Source organism: Microtus ochrogaster, chromosome 6 (assembly GCF_000317375.1).
Source record: "Microtus ochrogaster isolate Prairie Vole_2 chromosome 6, MicOch1.0, whole genome shotgun sequence".
Taxonomy (NCBI): Eukaryota; Metazoa; Chordata; class Mammalia; order Rodentia; family Cricetidae; genus Microtus; species Microtus ochrogaster.
In genome coordinates, this window is record NC_022013.1 from 61,929,177 (window position 1) to 61,943,394 (window position 14,218).

Below are 14,218 nucleotides of genomic sequence, written 5' to 3' on the forward strand. Positions count from 1 at the left end.
TTTGGGTGCTGCCATGCAGCTACTTAGAAATGGCATGGCGTTTCCTCTTTCTCTTCTCAAGCGCCTTCTCGGGTGAGTTCCCGAGACTGCAACTTCTCTGCCCTGGAGTTTTCTTTTCAATTCTAATAAAACTGTCTTTGAAACTTCTGGAGTTTCAATCCATGACTTAAACTCGGCTACAGAGCTAGAGTACTGAAAACAGCCTGGTATTGGCATAAAAATGGACAGGAGGAGCGATAGAACTGAATCAAAGACCTGGATATCAATCCACACATCTACAAACACCTGATTTTTGATCAAAAAAAAGCAAAAAATATAAAATGGAAAAAAGAATGCATATTCAACAAATGGTGCTGGCATAACTGGATGTCAACATGTAGAAGAATGAAGATAGATCCATATCTATCCCCATGCACAAAACTCAAGTCCAAATGGATCAAAGACCTCAACATAAAGCCAACCACAGTGAACCTCATAGACAAGAAAGTGGGAAGTACATTTGAACACATTGGCACAGGAGACCACTTCCCAAATGTAACCCCAGAAGCACAGACACTGAGAGAAACAATTAATAAATGGGACCTCCTGAAACTGAAAAGTTTCTGTAAAGCAAAGGACATGGTCAACAAGACAAAAACGACAACCTACAGAATGGGAAAAGATCTTCATTAACCCCACATCAGACAGAGAGCTGATCTCCAAATTATACAAAGAACTCAAGAAATTGGTCATCAAAGAACAAATAATACAATAAAAAAAATGGGTACAGAACAAAACAGAGAATTCTCAACAGAGGAATCTAAAATGACTGAAAGACACTTAAGGAAATGCTCAACATCCTTAGCCGTCAGAGAAATGCAAATCAAAACAACTCTGAGATTCCATCTTACACCTGTAAGAATGACCAAGATCAAAAACAATGATGACAACTTATGCTGGAGAGGTTGTGGGGAAAAGGGAACACTTCTGCATTGCTGGTGGGAGTGCAAACTGGTACACTTGCTATGGAAATCAGTGTGACAATTTCTCAGAAAATTAGGAAACCACCTACCTCAAGAGCCAGCAATACCACTTTTGGGTATATACCCAAAGGATGCTTAATCACCACAAGAAAATGTGCTCAACTATGTTCATAGCAGCACTGTTTGTCATAGCCAGAACCTGGAAACAACCTAAATGTTCCTTGATCAAGTAAATGTCCCTTGATAAGGAAAATATGGTACATTTACACAATGGAGTAGTACACAGCAGAAAAATTAATGACATCTTGAAATTTGCAGGCAAATGGATGAATCTAGAAAACATCATATTGAGTGAGGTAACCCAGACCCAGAAAGACAAATATCATATGTACTCACCCATAAGTGGCTTTTAGACATAAGGCAAAGAAAAACCAGCCTAAAAATCACAATCCCAGAGAACCTAGACAACAAAGAGGACCCTAAGAGAGACATACATGTATCTAATCTACATGGGAAGCAGAAAAAGACAAGATCTCCTGAGTAAATTTGAAACATGGGGCCTGTGGGAGAGAGTAGAAGGGAAGGGGAGAGGAAGGGAGGGGAGTGAAGAAAAATATACAGCTCAATAAAAAACGATAAATAAATAAATAAAACTGTCTTTGAGCTTCCTTGAGAATCAGTTCTTAAATTATTTTATCAATGAGACTAAGGACTCCAAGAGAAGACCCCAGTTTCCCCAGTGCAGTGACTTTGGTGGGACTACCCAAAATATCTGGTAAGACTCCCGTCTCTTGAGGATCAGCCTGCCACGTGTGAAGCCAGTCACCAGCTCTACTCCCTTTAAACTGCACAGCATCTAACCGTTACTCCATGTCCTCCTAGGGAACACCCCAAGCAGTGGTACAAGGTTTGAGCCAGACTGAGTTGCCCCAGCTCCGACATAGTTGCATGTCATTTGGGGACTCACTACTCACTCTATCTAACAAGGACGGTAACAGTGCAACATAGCACAGGGCACACAAAGTAAGCATTAGTACGTGTGATCTATTTTTTAATCACAAAGCTGACATGGATACTTGTAGTTATTGTGGGCTTGCTGCTTTTGCCTTTTGTGCAATCCCCATTTCCTGGGGGCAAGAGGTGAGAAGATGCAGAGGCAATGACTCTGAAAGATTCCAATGTAAAGGCTCTTTATTGTAAAAGGGCCAGGGTTTTTATGGAGTTAGGGATATTAAGCTGCTGCAGAAACGTTTTCAGTTGGTCCTTTTGAAACTGGTGGTCACTGCTGGAGTGTTGTGATTGGCTAGAAGTGTGTGTCATTAGCTACTGTGCTTTTGGTTCGCTGGCAGGTTGCTTTGGCCAGTTTTGCTTATGCATTGTGAGTTTGCATGCACTTGCTTGAGCTTGCTCTATGCCCTGCCCCAGATACTCTCATAGTATCTTGCACACCAATATTCATTATGTACCCAAAATAAACTACTGAAAAATTCTCTAAGTGTTTTAAATAATTTCCACTAATTAAAATATTTGCTGAACATCTACAGGCAAATATTTGGGATATGAGAATACTCACAGAGTACTAATCGGGTTCTTTTTTTAAGACATTATATTAAAATGGGAATAATGGTTAATTTTTATAATATATAGGGGAAAGAAATCTTATAAAAAGACCCTGCACATATAAATGCTAAGTCTGTGTGTTCAGAATATTTTCTGTGATAAGCCTTGTGAATAGAAATAGAATGACTGAATCTGTAGAGTCAGAATTAGATATGTCTACATCAGCAAAATTGTAGTGCAGTCAGCAGAACTAAGGACAGGCATGCTAAAGAATCATGTGGTTTTGACGGGGCAGGGGCTGACTGAAGCATCATGTAGAAATCTGAACAGAAATCTGATAAAGGAGGTTTGATCCATCAGCAAAGACATAAAGCTCAAGGTGACAACCTTGGCCTTGGTGGATCTTCCATTAGCCTCAGAACATTCTAGATAGATAAACACATTGATCAGGAATTCACATTATCTACTTCTCTCTGCCTCCTCACAGAACAGAAGATGAACTCAGACGCTGTGTCCTGAATTTTGCTGGCCTTGGGCTGTTAGAAGCCCCAGTGGCTTGAGGGTTCTTTGGCTTCTACTACTGAAGAAAAGCTACCTGACCCCAAGGAATTAGCATAAAACATCAATAACCATGGCAGCACAAGATAAACCCTTTGCACCCACCGTCTGAGAGTAAGGCAAGTCCACGAAGACCTCTGGTTCTGCTCTAAGACTCCTTCCGCGTAAGTCTAACAAATGTGAGAATAGCGCATTATGTACTTTCTCTCTTCAGTGAGATCGAGGGTATTCTGGATCGTTTACACAGAACAGTACGTTTTCAGAAAAGGCTAGAGTACAAGGTAAGCCATCAAACCCTGTCTTATCTAATCGGCTTGTGTGGCAAAGCATGGATGACGTGGTGAGTAATACTGACTCTCGGCCGGCCCCTCACATGTCAGTCATCGCTCCTGGCACTGATTTGAGCGTTTCACATAAGCCGAGGTCACCACATTCATTTTGTTGTTGTTACTGCTGTTGCTGCTGTCTCCTGCTCCACGAAGAGTGGTTTGACTCTCAGCCTATTCCAGACCACAGGAAAACAAGAGGACACTAAAGTAAGCCACTCTGCCTCATGTGCAATTCCTGCCAACTCCAGAGTGCCTGAAACAATGGGCTGTAAGGGGTCTGGGGATGGGAGATCTGTGAGGTCCAGCCTCTGCCTGAATATGAATCATGAAGCCGCTAGCACTCCACTCTGCCAGCATTGTACCACAGCTCCGACTTGACTGAACTGCACGTCATGAAAAAGAAATCAGGAACACACCGAAGTTAAAACCTCAAGAACACTTTACATCCTGGTTTAAATTCATTTTAATTAGCAGAGGTCAGGCCGTTTCTATTGTCATGCTGAGTTAGTCTTACTAGTTTAATAACAAAAGCTGTCAAACATATTGTTCTACTAACATTGAAAACACTGTGACAGAAGTGCATTTTAAGCCGCAGTGGAGAACACGGAAACAGCTTACAATGAAATCGGCCTTAAAGGATAATTAATGAAGGAAATGACCCAGACTTTTGGTTGGAAAACAACTGTTTGTGCATTGAATGTTTTATGGGTCAGAAACATAATTCTCTAGCATTACCATTTTTCCAAAGCATCTTACAAAGAACGCCAGTACAGTAAAAGTGAGTCACATATTTTGAGATTCCCCGCCTTTCCTAAGTCCTCTGTCTAGAAGTGACCTTTTTCTTTTCTCACAAAATGCCTGTTCCATCCAGAGCACTCCAGCAAAGATGTTCCTAAAAAAGGGACATAATGAAATCAGAGCTGAGACTAAGTCAACATGGTTCAAAAAACATCTCTACCATTTGCTGCCTATGCAACAGTAGCAAGCTTCTTGATGCCCTTTGTCCTTCAGGTCCCCCAGACAAGAAGGACAAATAGTAGCGCCTATCTCCTAGAAGGTGAGGAAAACCGTCTTCTGAGGTCCTTCCCTGGCTGGCTCCTTTGGTCACCGGGCTCAGATCATGATCATAGAGAGGCCTCAACAAGGCACCTTTCCTAACCACCAAGCTGGAAATTAGGCTCGCCTGGGGCTTTATGCCTCCCTCCCTTTTCCATAACACTCCTCTATGTGCCCACCTACTTCTCACAATAGAAATCAAGTCGAACTATCAGTTACCATCCCACACTTTCAATAGATACTCAATAAAAACGTACGGAGTGAGGGGCACACACCTATAGTGCAGGACTCCAGAGGCTAAGGAGGGAAGGTGACAAGCTTGAGGCCAGCCTAGGCTATCTAGCAAATTCAAAGCCAATCTGGAGTACTAACTAGACCCTGTTCCAAACACACGAACAAATGATTCCCCCTAACTACTGAATAAGCGAACCGCCAAATGAACGAGGAGTCTCCAGACTTCAGGGACTCAGCACACAGCATCTACAAATGCCAACCACGCAGATACTGCTGAAACATTTGAACTATGAATCGATAATGACGTTAAAGTCAGAGTTCTTCCTGTGTTTAACATTCCGACTCTGAGCCGGGCGGTGGTGGTGCACGCCTTTAATCCCAGCACTTGGGAGGCAGAGGCAGACAGACTCTTTGTGAGTTCGAGACCAGCCTGGTCTACAAGAGCTAGTTCCAGGACAGGCTCCAAAACCAAAGAGAAACCCTGTCTCAAAAAACCAAAAAAAAAAAAAAAAGCATTCCGACTCTGAGATGCCCTTCTTGCTGACATGGTTAGTAAGTATGCCCTGCTCTTTCCTCAGCTGGTGAATGGCTTCGGGAATGGCTCTTGAGAAGGGGAGGCGGCCTGCTAGTCCTCACCATATACTGGCTGGAGGTTCCACTCCACTGATTCCCACACTGATCTCTTCACAGCCTGCTTCATCAGTCCACTTGGAAGACAGGAATAACAGTTCTGTGTGATCGACTAAGGATGCATGCGTCCGTTTCTGAGGTGGAACTAGCCCAACCATGACCAATTTCAAGTCACCAATGACTTAAGAGCAGACTCCCCAAATTCCTAAAAATTAAACCAAGGACCTCACAAGCTACTACAGTCTTCTCTTAGGAAAGAAGGTCTTTTATACCTCTAAACTATGTTCACTGAATCCAAATTTAAGATGCGTATTTTTAACATAGGCATACTTTTTAGATATTGTCTGTTCTTGATGAGCCAAGATTAGGACAGTCAGCTGGCTGGTTTGATGATCGATACAACTAGTTGAGAGTGCAGGCCGCCCTTTCTGTAACACCTCTCAAAGTGATGTTAAGGCTCTGAACATAATCTGCACCCACAGAAGACCTCTGTGAGAACCAATCCATTTCAGAAAAATATGAATTGTGTTTCCATTCTTTTAAATGGAAATGACCACACAAATGAACCAAGACAGCATTGAGTAAGTGCTACTTAGAAGCAAAATCTAAAGCAGAAAAGGAATGGCTCCACCCTGACCACAAGAAGCCAGCATGGAGAGGGGGTATATGTGTGCGCTTAGACTGGTGGTTTCTCTGGCATCCCACTCTGGCTACATATATAACACTATCCCTTGGTCCAAAACTAAAGCAGCGGCTTTTCCTAACAACAGAGATGCTCTACTACCATAATTCTGAGACAGCATAAGTAACATTTCAAAATCTAACGCTCTCCATGCAAGCCATGGTGTTTGTTGTTCTTCTTCTTTAGACTAGACTGGAGAATCACAAAGGAAGAACAGGGGTGGGGGGGAGTTGCTGCTCTGTGTATTAGTGGCACACTGTTGCATAACAGATGACCCCCCAAATTAATCAGCTCAAAAAACACATGTTCATTACCTCCCCCGCCATGGGTCAAGGGACCAAGCCCAGCTTAGCTGGGTCCTTTGCTTCCCTATGTCTCCCAAGGCTGCAGCTCTGGCATAGGCTAGCACTCATTACCTCATCTGGTGCTCAGCTGTGGCTACCGGGAGGTTTCATTGCTGGCTTACATACTGCAAACCTCCTCGCCTCACTGGATGCTGGCTGAGGGTTGACCTCCTGTTCTTACCATCCAACCTTTCTACACAGTAGCTTGCTTTACCAAAACACTATGAAGGCAACAAGGTAGAAGCTTCAATCTTCTGTAACATCACTTGGACGTGGCATCAACATCCATTGCTTCTGCCGTGCTATTTCTTTTAGATGCAAGTCTCTACATCTGGTCCTCGAGAGAACGTAATTACACTAGGGCGTGAATTCCAAGTTGTAAGGACCACTAGAGATCACTTTAGAAATCTGCCCACCACGTTCACACTCTTGGAATTCAGAAGGATAGTGCAGGCCAACAAAACACCTCTTAAGTAAGTATCTTAATATAAAACCAAGCCATGTGGTTTCCAAAATATGCGGCTAAAGACCTCATGAAAATAAAACAAGTGAGATTAAGAGTAAAGGACATTAGATTTGAAAATACCAAAGTATGCTAAAATAATATTCCAAGCACATACAAACAATATGAGGGAAACCTTATGGGAGTATTGGTATCTTAGCAAATCTTAGCAAGGAAGCCACGCTTTCTTAACAGCAAACAAGGGACTCTCAGGGCAGCTGCCCATCTCAACAGGTATTCAATACCAAGAAATCTAGGCTACTGTGGAATTAGTATTTAGCACTGTCAAATATCAAAACACAAATATGCGTTTTGAAAACGTATTTAAGGCCTGCAATTTGCTATGCGGTATGTGTCTCCCCTTAGCAGTTTTGCCTACATGATACTTTTAGATACATCTCTACCACAGTAGCAAGAAAACTGTGCTAACAATTTCAAACCCTGGCCGACACACACATTTTTTTTTTCTAAGCTTTAACTAACCATAAATTCTCAGATATCTGAGCATCTCGACATTCAGCGGTGGTGGCCAGCCAGAGAAACTGCCTCCGGATGACTTCAAGTGATTTAATACACTAAGGATGGAACACATACTCAGAAACCCTGGAACAGTCTGTTCTAGACAAATGTAAACGCAGACGAGGATTATCTTAAACCTAAATGGCCAGAGTCGCTCTGTACATTTTACCATTCTTTTCAAAAGCACACACATCTTCTGCTTTCCATAAACTCTGTCGCCAATTCGGTTATGAAAATGCCTATTTGGTTTGTTTCTTTAGAGAGATATTTGACCAACAACCAAACTTAACCAGACCTGTCCCTAAAGCTCCCAAAACCATAGCCACCTGTGGAAAAGTGACCAGAAAGCAACTTAGAGTGACTGTGTGCTGCACAAGCTTGACTGGCAACCAGATGCGTGCGAGGAGTGCAGAAGGAAGTGCACACCCAATTCTACTTTAACAGCCATGGGCAGAGCAGAGTAGGGAGCCGATGACAGGGGAACGAGGTTGAGACTACAGGCGTTTTCCAACTGATGAAACAGCTTAACAACAGATTTAGCACCGAAAACGAGGCTCTGGTGGTGGGGGGGGGGGGCGGGGGGAGGTGACTGACGCCCTTACCTCTCTCAGATGGATGTTTTCCTTCTCCTTCTGGTCTAAAATCACCTCCAAGTGGCTGACCTGAGACTCGGCCTCTGCCATCCGCCGCGTGCGCTCACTGTCATCCTCGAGGCTTTTGGATGGTAACCCTTTACTCTGCAGCATCTCCAGCAGCTTTTTAATGGACTCATCTCGGGCATTGAGAGTCTGCTTCTGTGTTTCAATTCTCAATTCCATTTCCTCCAATGTCTTCCGCAGAAGGAACAGCTCCTTGGCCTGTCTGTCGTGCTCAGCTTGGAGCCTGCGGAAGTTCTCCTCCGTCAGCTCGATGGTGAAGTGCTCCGCCCCTCGGTTGCCGCTCTCTTGCTGCAGGAGGTGGTTGAGGTCTCTCTGGGTCCGCAGCTCATCCTGAAGGGCCTGGATGGTCAACTGCAGATGCTACAGGAGAAAGATGGAGCAGGAGAGGAGAAAGGAGGAAAGTCAATACACAGGTCATTGTGCTATCCGCCACTACCACACCATGAAGATGGAATGTTAATCATGAGGTCCAGGGGCCAGGTATGAAGTCCTCCACGGTGACTTCAGAAGCATGGAACAGCACATGGAGAGGGTAATTAATTCAGTGATGCTTTCTGAATGTCTTAGGAGGAGAGAAATGTACACACACACAGAAACGGTATATTAGTGTCGACCACGTGGGAAATCATACATCTACGGGGTTTAAATTAGGAAGGGCAAGAGTTAGGGGGAGGTTTTCATGAAACACATCTTCTTGGGCCCACAACACTCCAGACTCAGTATTCCTTGTTTCCTAAGATGTTCTCAATCCATCATTTTCCATGATAAATGCATAGCCATTTAAAAATGAAAATCATAGGATCCAATACGGGTAGACGCAAACAAGGACTTTATTTTTTACAAATAAAGCTGCGAACAGGTTTAGTAAACAGGATTACTGCCTCTGCAAGCAAAAGGGACTAAATGGAGACACAGACAGCACATTCAAACACACGAGGAGGTGAAGCTATGCAGCGCAAAACAAACAAGCTGCAAAGAGTGGACAAACCTTGGTTCTTCTGGCATCCAATAACTGAACAGCATGGGAAATGAAAAAAAAAAACGAAGCAAAAAATCAACATAAAGAAAAGTCCAGTGCAAGCAAAGGATATTCAACTAAAAGAACTTAATCAACATAGACTACCTTCACAAAAGAACAAAAAGAAAAAGGAAAAAAATTCTCATTACGCCAACACCCATAAGCTACACACAATTCAAAGCATTGAAGCTGGATCAATGCAGAAAAAAAAAAAAAGAAAGAAAGAAAGAACGAGAAGCCAATCGAGGCTTATTTCAATAGCCTTTTGTTTCCCCGTGTCTCTGACCCACCCACAATTTTTGGCTATCTTACCAGAGAGAAAATCTATAGAGTACCCAAAACATTGTTTCCTGCCACCACAGTGGAGAGCACCAGAGAAAATAGTTAACATTGGCAAAAAGAAACCCTTGAATGAAGTCAGCTGGTGAATTCATGTCTTCCTTTCCAGACCAACCTCAGACTGCTCAGAGGCAGCAGCCACAAACCTGAAGACAGTTTTTGCCCAGGGACATACCAGGAAGCTTCAAAAATAGCAGTTACTCATTCATTCATGGACTATGAACCAGACCGCAACACTAAGCAGAGGAATCAAGCTGGACGTAAGACAGGGCTCCCGCCCACAGGGACTCATGGTGTTGTAAGGCACAGATAATACTATGTCTGAGCTATATAAATATTGGAACAGTCAACATTTGAAATCTGTCTGAAGTCCTGTGGCTGATGCCCGGAGGTGCTGAGATCTTTCTGAATGTGGCTTCACCCAGAAACTATCCCAGTGTTGCACACTGCTGGATTACACTCTAGAATGTCACACTTCGTCTGCACACTCAGGAATGAGAAGTTCCTTGAGGGGTGTTCTTCTTAGCTGTGTGGGATACTGAATGCTACATATTGAAATAGATTACTGATTACTTCATGATACAACACAATCTTACAAATGTAAGTTTCAGGGTCTTTTATTCACAAAGCTGTGTAACCATCAACACCGTTTTATCATGTTTATCAGCACAGAAAGGAACGCTGTACCTTTTAGCAATCGACTTCCCATTTCCTTCCCAAGACCAAAGCCCAGGGAGCCAATAATCTTTCTACCTCTAAAACTTTGCCTATGAAAGACATTTCTTATCAGTGAAATCATGCAGTAAGTGGCTTCTTTGGTTTCATATGCATTCAGAGTTTAGTACTTGTTTTAGCAAGTATCAACATCCCATTGCATCCTATAACTGAATTTTATTCCATTATAGAGATATACTAAATTTTATTTATCTATTTAATCAGCTTGTTTATATACAGGCATTTATAGCAGCATTGTTGACATTGGCCAAAAAGTACAAATAATCCATGTGTCTAACAATTAATCAGTGCACATATGTGATGTATCCAGTCAATTAAATATTATTTAGATAGAAAATGGGGTGCTATAACTAAAGGATGACCCTGAAAAATATTATGTCAGCACAAAAGAAGTCAGTCACAAAAGACCAAAAACAGTGCGATTTCACTTACACAATATCAGATAAGCAAATTCATGGCAGATTGATTACAGAAAAGAAGACAGTATAACTACGGACCTCTACGATGTTTCTACCAGTGTGATAAACACTTTCTCAGGCTAGGTGGTGGTGTTAGCTGCACGGCTCTGTGAATATATGAGAACTGACAATTTTTACTCACGGGGTGTAAACTGTAAGATAAATCATTTTTACCTCAATAAAGCTGTCGCAGAAAGTATAAACTAAAAGCACAGGGCCATATGATCTTTCTCCACCAAGACCCCACGTCTAAACCAATCAAACATTGCACTGGAGCAACTTTGGGCCTGCTTTGGGGTGTGCTTTAGCTACGGTCTTCTGACTACTTAAATGTGCTTTCCCCTGGCATGTCTCTGTCCTTTGACAGTGGTGTGGGTTTCCGAGTTGATGCAGGTTAATTTGGAGACAAATGTGATGAATCAAGATGGTGAGAATGGAAACTGTCTTTCCTGAGAGCAACCAAAAATCATGCTTGTGTGTGTGTGTGTGTGTGTGTGTGTGTGTGTGTGTGTGTGTGTGTGTGTGTGTGTGTGTTACAAGACTCATAAACAAGTCAGAAGGAGGTTCCAAAACAAATTTGCACCAATGCTCTGATCACACGTGCCAACCAACACTGGCAAGATAACAGGAAAAGAACTGTCCCTGAGTGGACAAGTTGTCTATCACCCTGGACCTCTGTTCTCATATCTAAACAGTAGGGCTTGGTCTAATGCCTATCTTCTTCCTGGAATTACACAGGTGCACAGTTTAAAGGAAGAAGAGGAGCGCCATTTATCCATTCAGTATACATTTATCTTCTATCTCTCAGACTCATAAAATATAAAACAAGGGGAAGAGAAAGTAGCTCATGTTCATAGCTCCTGTCCACAGGTTAAGAAGTAAAGCCACAGAAGAGACACTGTGTCATGAGAATCATGACAGAAAGTCATAGCTGGGTAGCGAGACACACAGAGAAGCTATCACCATAGAAGGGCTATGTAGATCCCACCAATGTGTGGTGACCTCAAGGAAAAATGAGAGTCTGCCCATAGCATAAAGTTGCAAACTGAAGAGCCCATGGAAAAGTTCAGAGCAAAAGAGAAAGCAAACCTACTAAGGAACAATCACACTGAAAACCTGGACAGGACTTAACATCTGCCACATATGGCTCCAAGCTCTAGCCAACTTTCCTAACAGCCCAGAGAGGGTACGCACTGTTACGATCTCCACGTGCAGTATGAGAATGTAGACACAAATTAAAGCAAGTTGTTCCAGCTCGTTCAGCTTGACAAGGGGCATAGCCAGACACTTATCTAGCCCCTCTGGCCTCCACATCCCTGCCCGAACCATAATTGCAAGTGGGCTTAGAAGTGGATCAAGTCCTTTAGAACGCGCTAAGAACGGAGTGGGGTGGTTACTGCAGACCGGTGGGCTTGTATAACAGCTGGAGCAATTCTCACAATTTAGAATTAGCCGTCCTATCCATGCTATATTTTGTAGAAAAGTAGCTAAAAGGAAGCTTGTAGTTTACATGTTATTAAGAAACACTTTTGCATTAGTCCGTTAGTCACAACATGGGCAAATACAATGGGATACTCAGTCTAAACTTCATTTCCTAAATGTCTCAAATCTATGTTTGCATTTAGTTTTTGCTCTATTTTAATGTTAATATGTCCAAACTTAAACATTCATAACCTGGTTTCTGCACAAAGGATTTTTTAGCAAAAAAGACCTGCTAAGTCTTGATCATCTTTCAGTTCATATCCTTGAACACAGGGACTAGGAAGACATCTCCTTTGATATCACTTTCTCCCCTACCCCCAACTCTAGCTCTTCCTTTTTATCTCTAATTACTCAATCTCTAAGAAACTCAGCTTGAGCCAGCAAAACGGCTCAGTCCTACTCTTGCCCCCTAAGCCTGGAAACTTGAGCTTGAGCCCAGAAACTCATATAAGGGTAGAAGGTGAAAATGAAATATGTCCTATGGCCTCCAAAGGTATACTGTGGTGTGTATGCCCCCACACACACCATGTACACAGACACTGTAATGAAAAATAGAATTAAAAAATAGCTCAATCAGGCCGGGCGGTGGTGGCACACGCCTTTAATCCCAGCACTCAGGAGACAGAGGCAGGCGGATCTCTGTGAGTTCGAGACCAGCCTGGTCTACAAGAGCTAGTTCCAGGATGGGCTCCAAAACCACAGAGAAACCCTGTCTCGAAAAAAAAAAATAGCTCAATCAGTTTCATAAATTTGCTGGATATCCTTATCTTGGTTAGATATTTAAGAATGATAATTTCAATTTTTAAATGTAATAGCACCCTTGCTAAGAAATTTTGCACTAACAACAATAGCCTCTCAGGTTCCATGTTTGTGAGAGAGATAAAGTAGAGATAAAAGGTATTCACTTCAATGAAATAAAATCACTTAATGGTGATTAAGTGAGTGACTGCTTACAAAGCTCAATGTGCCAGGCACAGAGCACACACCCCACCAGTCAGGATGGGCTAAGGTCACTTCAGAGACAGCCACAACAAAGTTCCACATTCTGAAGAGGGCAACCCACCTGCTTACCTGAAATTGGATCTTCCAGGGCTTTCAGGGAACTTAAAAATTAGGTTGTCAACCTCATTTACAAATGAGAACAACAGATGCACACAGGCTACAGGCCCAAGAGAACACGCTTGTGCCCCAACAAAGACAAAATCTTTACTTCAGGGATCCTGTAGTTGGTACTAGAAAAGCAGAGAGAAAAGACATGACTCTAGACTGTGACAACCTAGGTTGCCATGGCGTGTCCTATAGGAAGGATGTGACATAACCTAAATAACTTATTCCACAGTACTGAGCCCACCCAGTACTTAAACAGTATAGGATACTTCAAGGACAGTTGATCTAAGACCATCTGTGGAAGGAACTTGGTTGTGTGAAGAATTAAAAAGCTTGAGGGTACCAGCTGCCAAAGGCAAGACTACACTCAGTCCTCATCAGAAAAATTTCTCTGTGCAGCAGATGGTAGTTAAGACAAAAATTCATAAGAGAACAAGTGTCTGTGGAATGAATGCTGAACCTTACTTGGAACATCTGGATTATGCCTGTTCCCCAAAGACATCATGGAAGAAGGATCAGAAAGACCGGAAGAGCCACCAGTCAGGAGGACCAAAACAAAACAGTGGCTTCTGGACACGAGAAGCCACTGCACTAATGGACTGACAGCTGTGGGTGTCTTCATAACATCTGCATAAGATTAACTCAGTCAATGCTCCAGCAGACCTGAAGGAGAAGCTCCTGAGTCCCCACCCCAGCTGAGGAAAGAATATGGCCCCTGGTAGGTTGGTCATGCTCCAATAGGTGGCCCCACATTTATGAATATATGAGCAACGCAAACTGGACTCCGTGAGTTATTGTTTTGAGGGTGTGAAATTTGGAGGAGAGATGAGAGGTAAATTTGGAAAGTGTGGTGATTTGAATAAGAACGCCCCCCCCCCAGGGTCATATATTTGAATGCTTAGTAACCAGGGAGTGGCACTATTTGAAAGGATTAGAAGGATTGGGAGGTGTGACCTTGTAGGAGGAAGTGTGCCATTGGGGATGGACTTTGAAGTTTCAAAAACACGTGCTAGTCCCCCACCACTCTCCCTACTGATAAGGGAG

General features: G+C 42.9%; 1 protein-coding gene across 13 annotated transcripts in view; it reads right to left on the reverse strand.

Annotated features, from left to right (window-relative positions):
• Positions 1-14,218, reverse strand: part of Erc2 (ELKS/RAB6-interacting/CAST family member 2) — a 907,844-nt gene that overhangs the window by 749,325 nt on the left and 144,301 nt on the right. For 8 of the 13 annotated variants that reach the window (XR_003377053.1, XR_003377052.1, XR_003377050.1 and 5 more), the window contains exons 3-4: positions 9,024-9,047; positions 7,979-8,395 (exon numbers count right to left, since the gene is read on the reverse strand). Coding sequence is in view for 2 of the 13 variants with exons in the window: in XM_026779811.1 (XP_026635612.1) it covers positions 7,979-8,395; positions 9,024-9,047 (441 nt within the window). In the remaining 11 variants the exon portion in view is untranslated. The remainder of the gene's footprint in view (positions 1-7,978; positions 8,396-9,023; positions 9,048-14,218) is intronic. The other 5 variants (XR_003377058.1, XR_003377054.1, XR_003377057.1 and 2 more) reach the window with 1 other exon arrangement.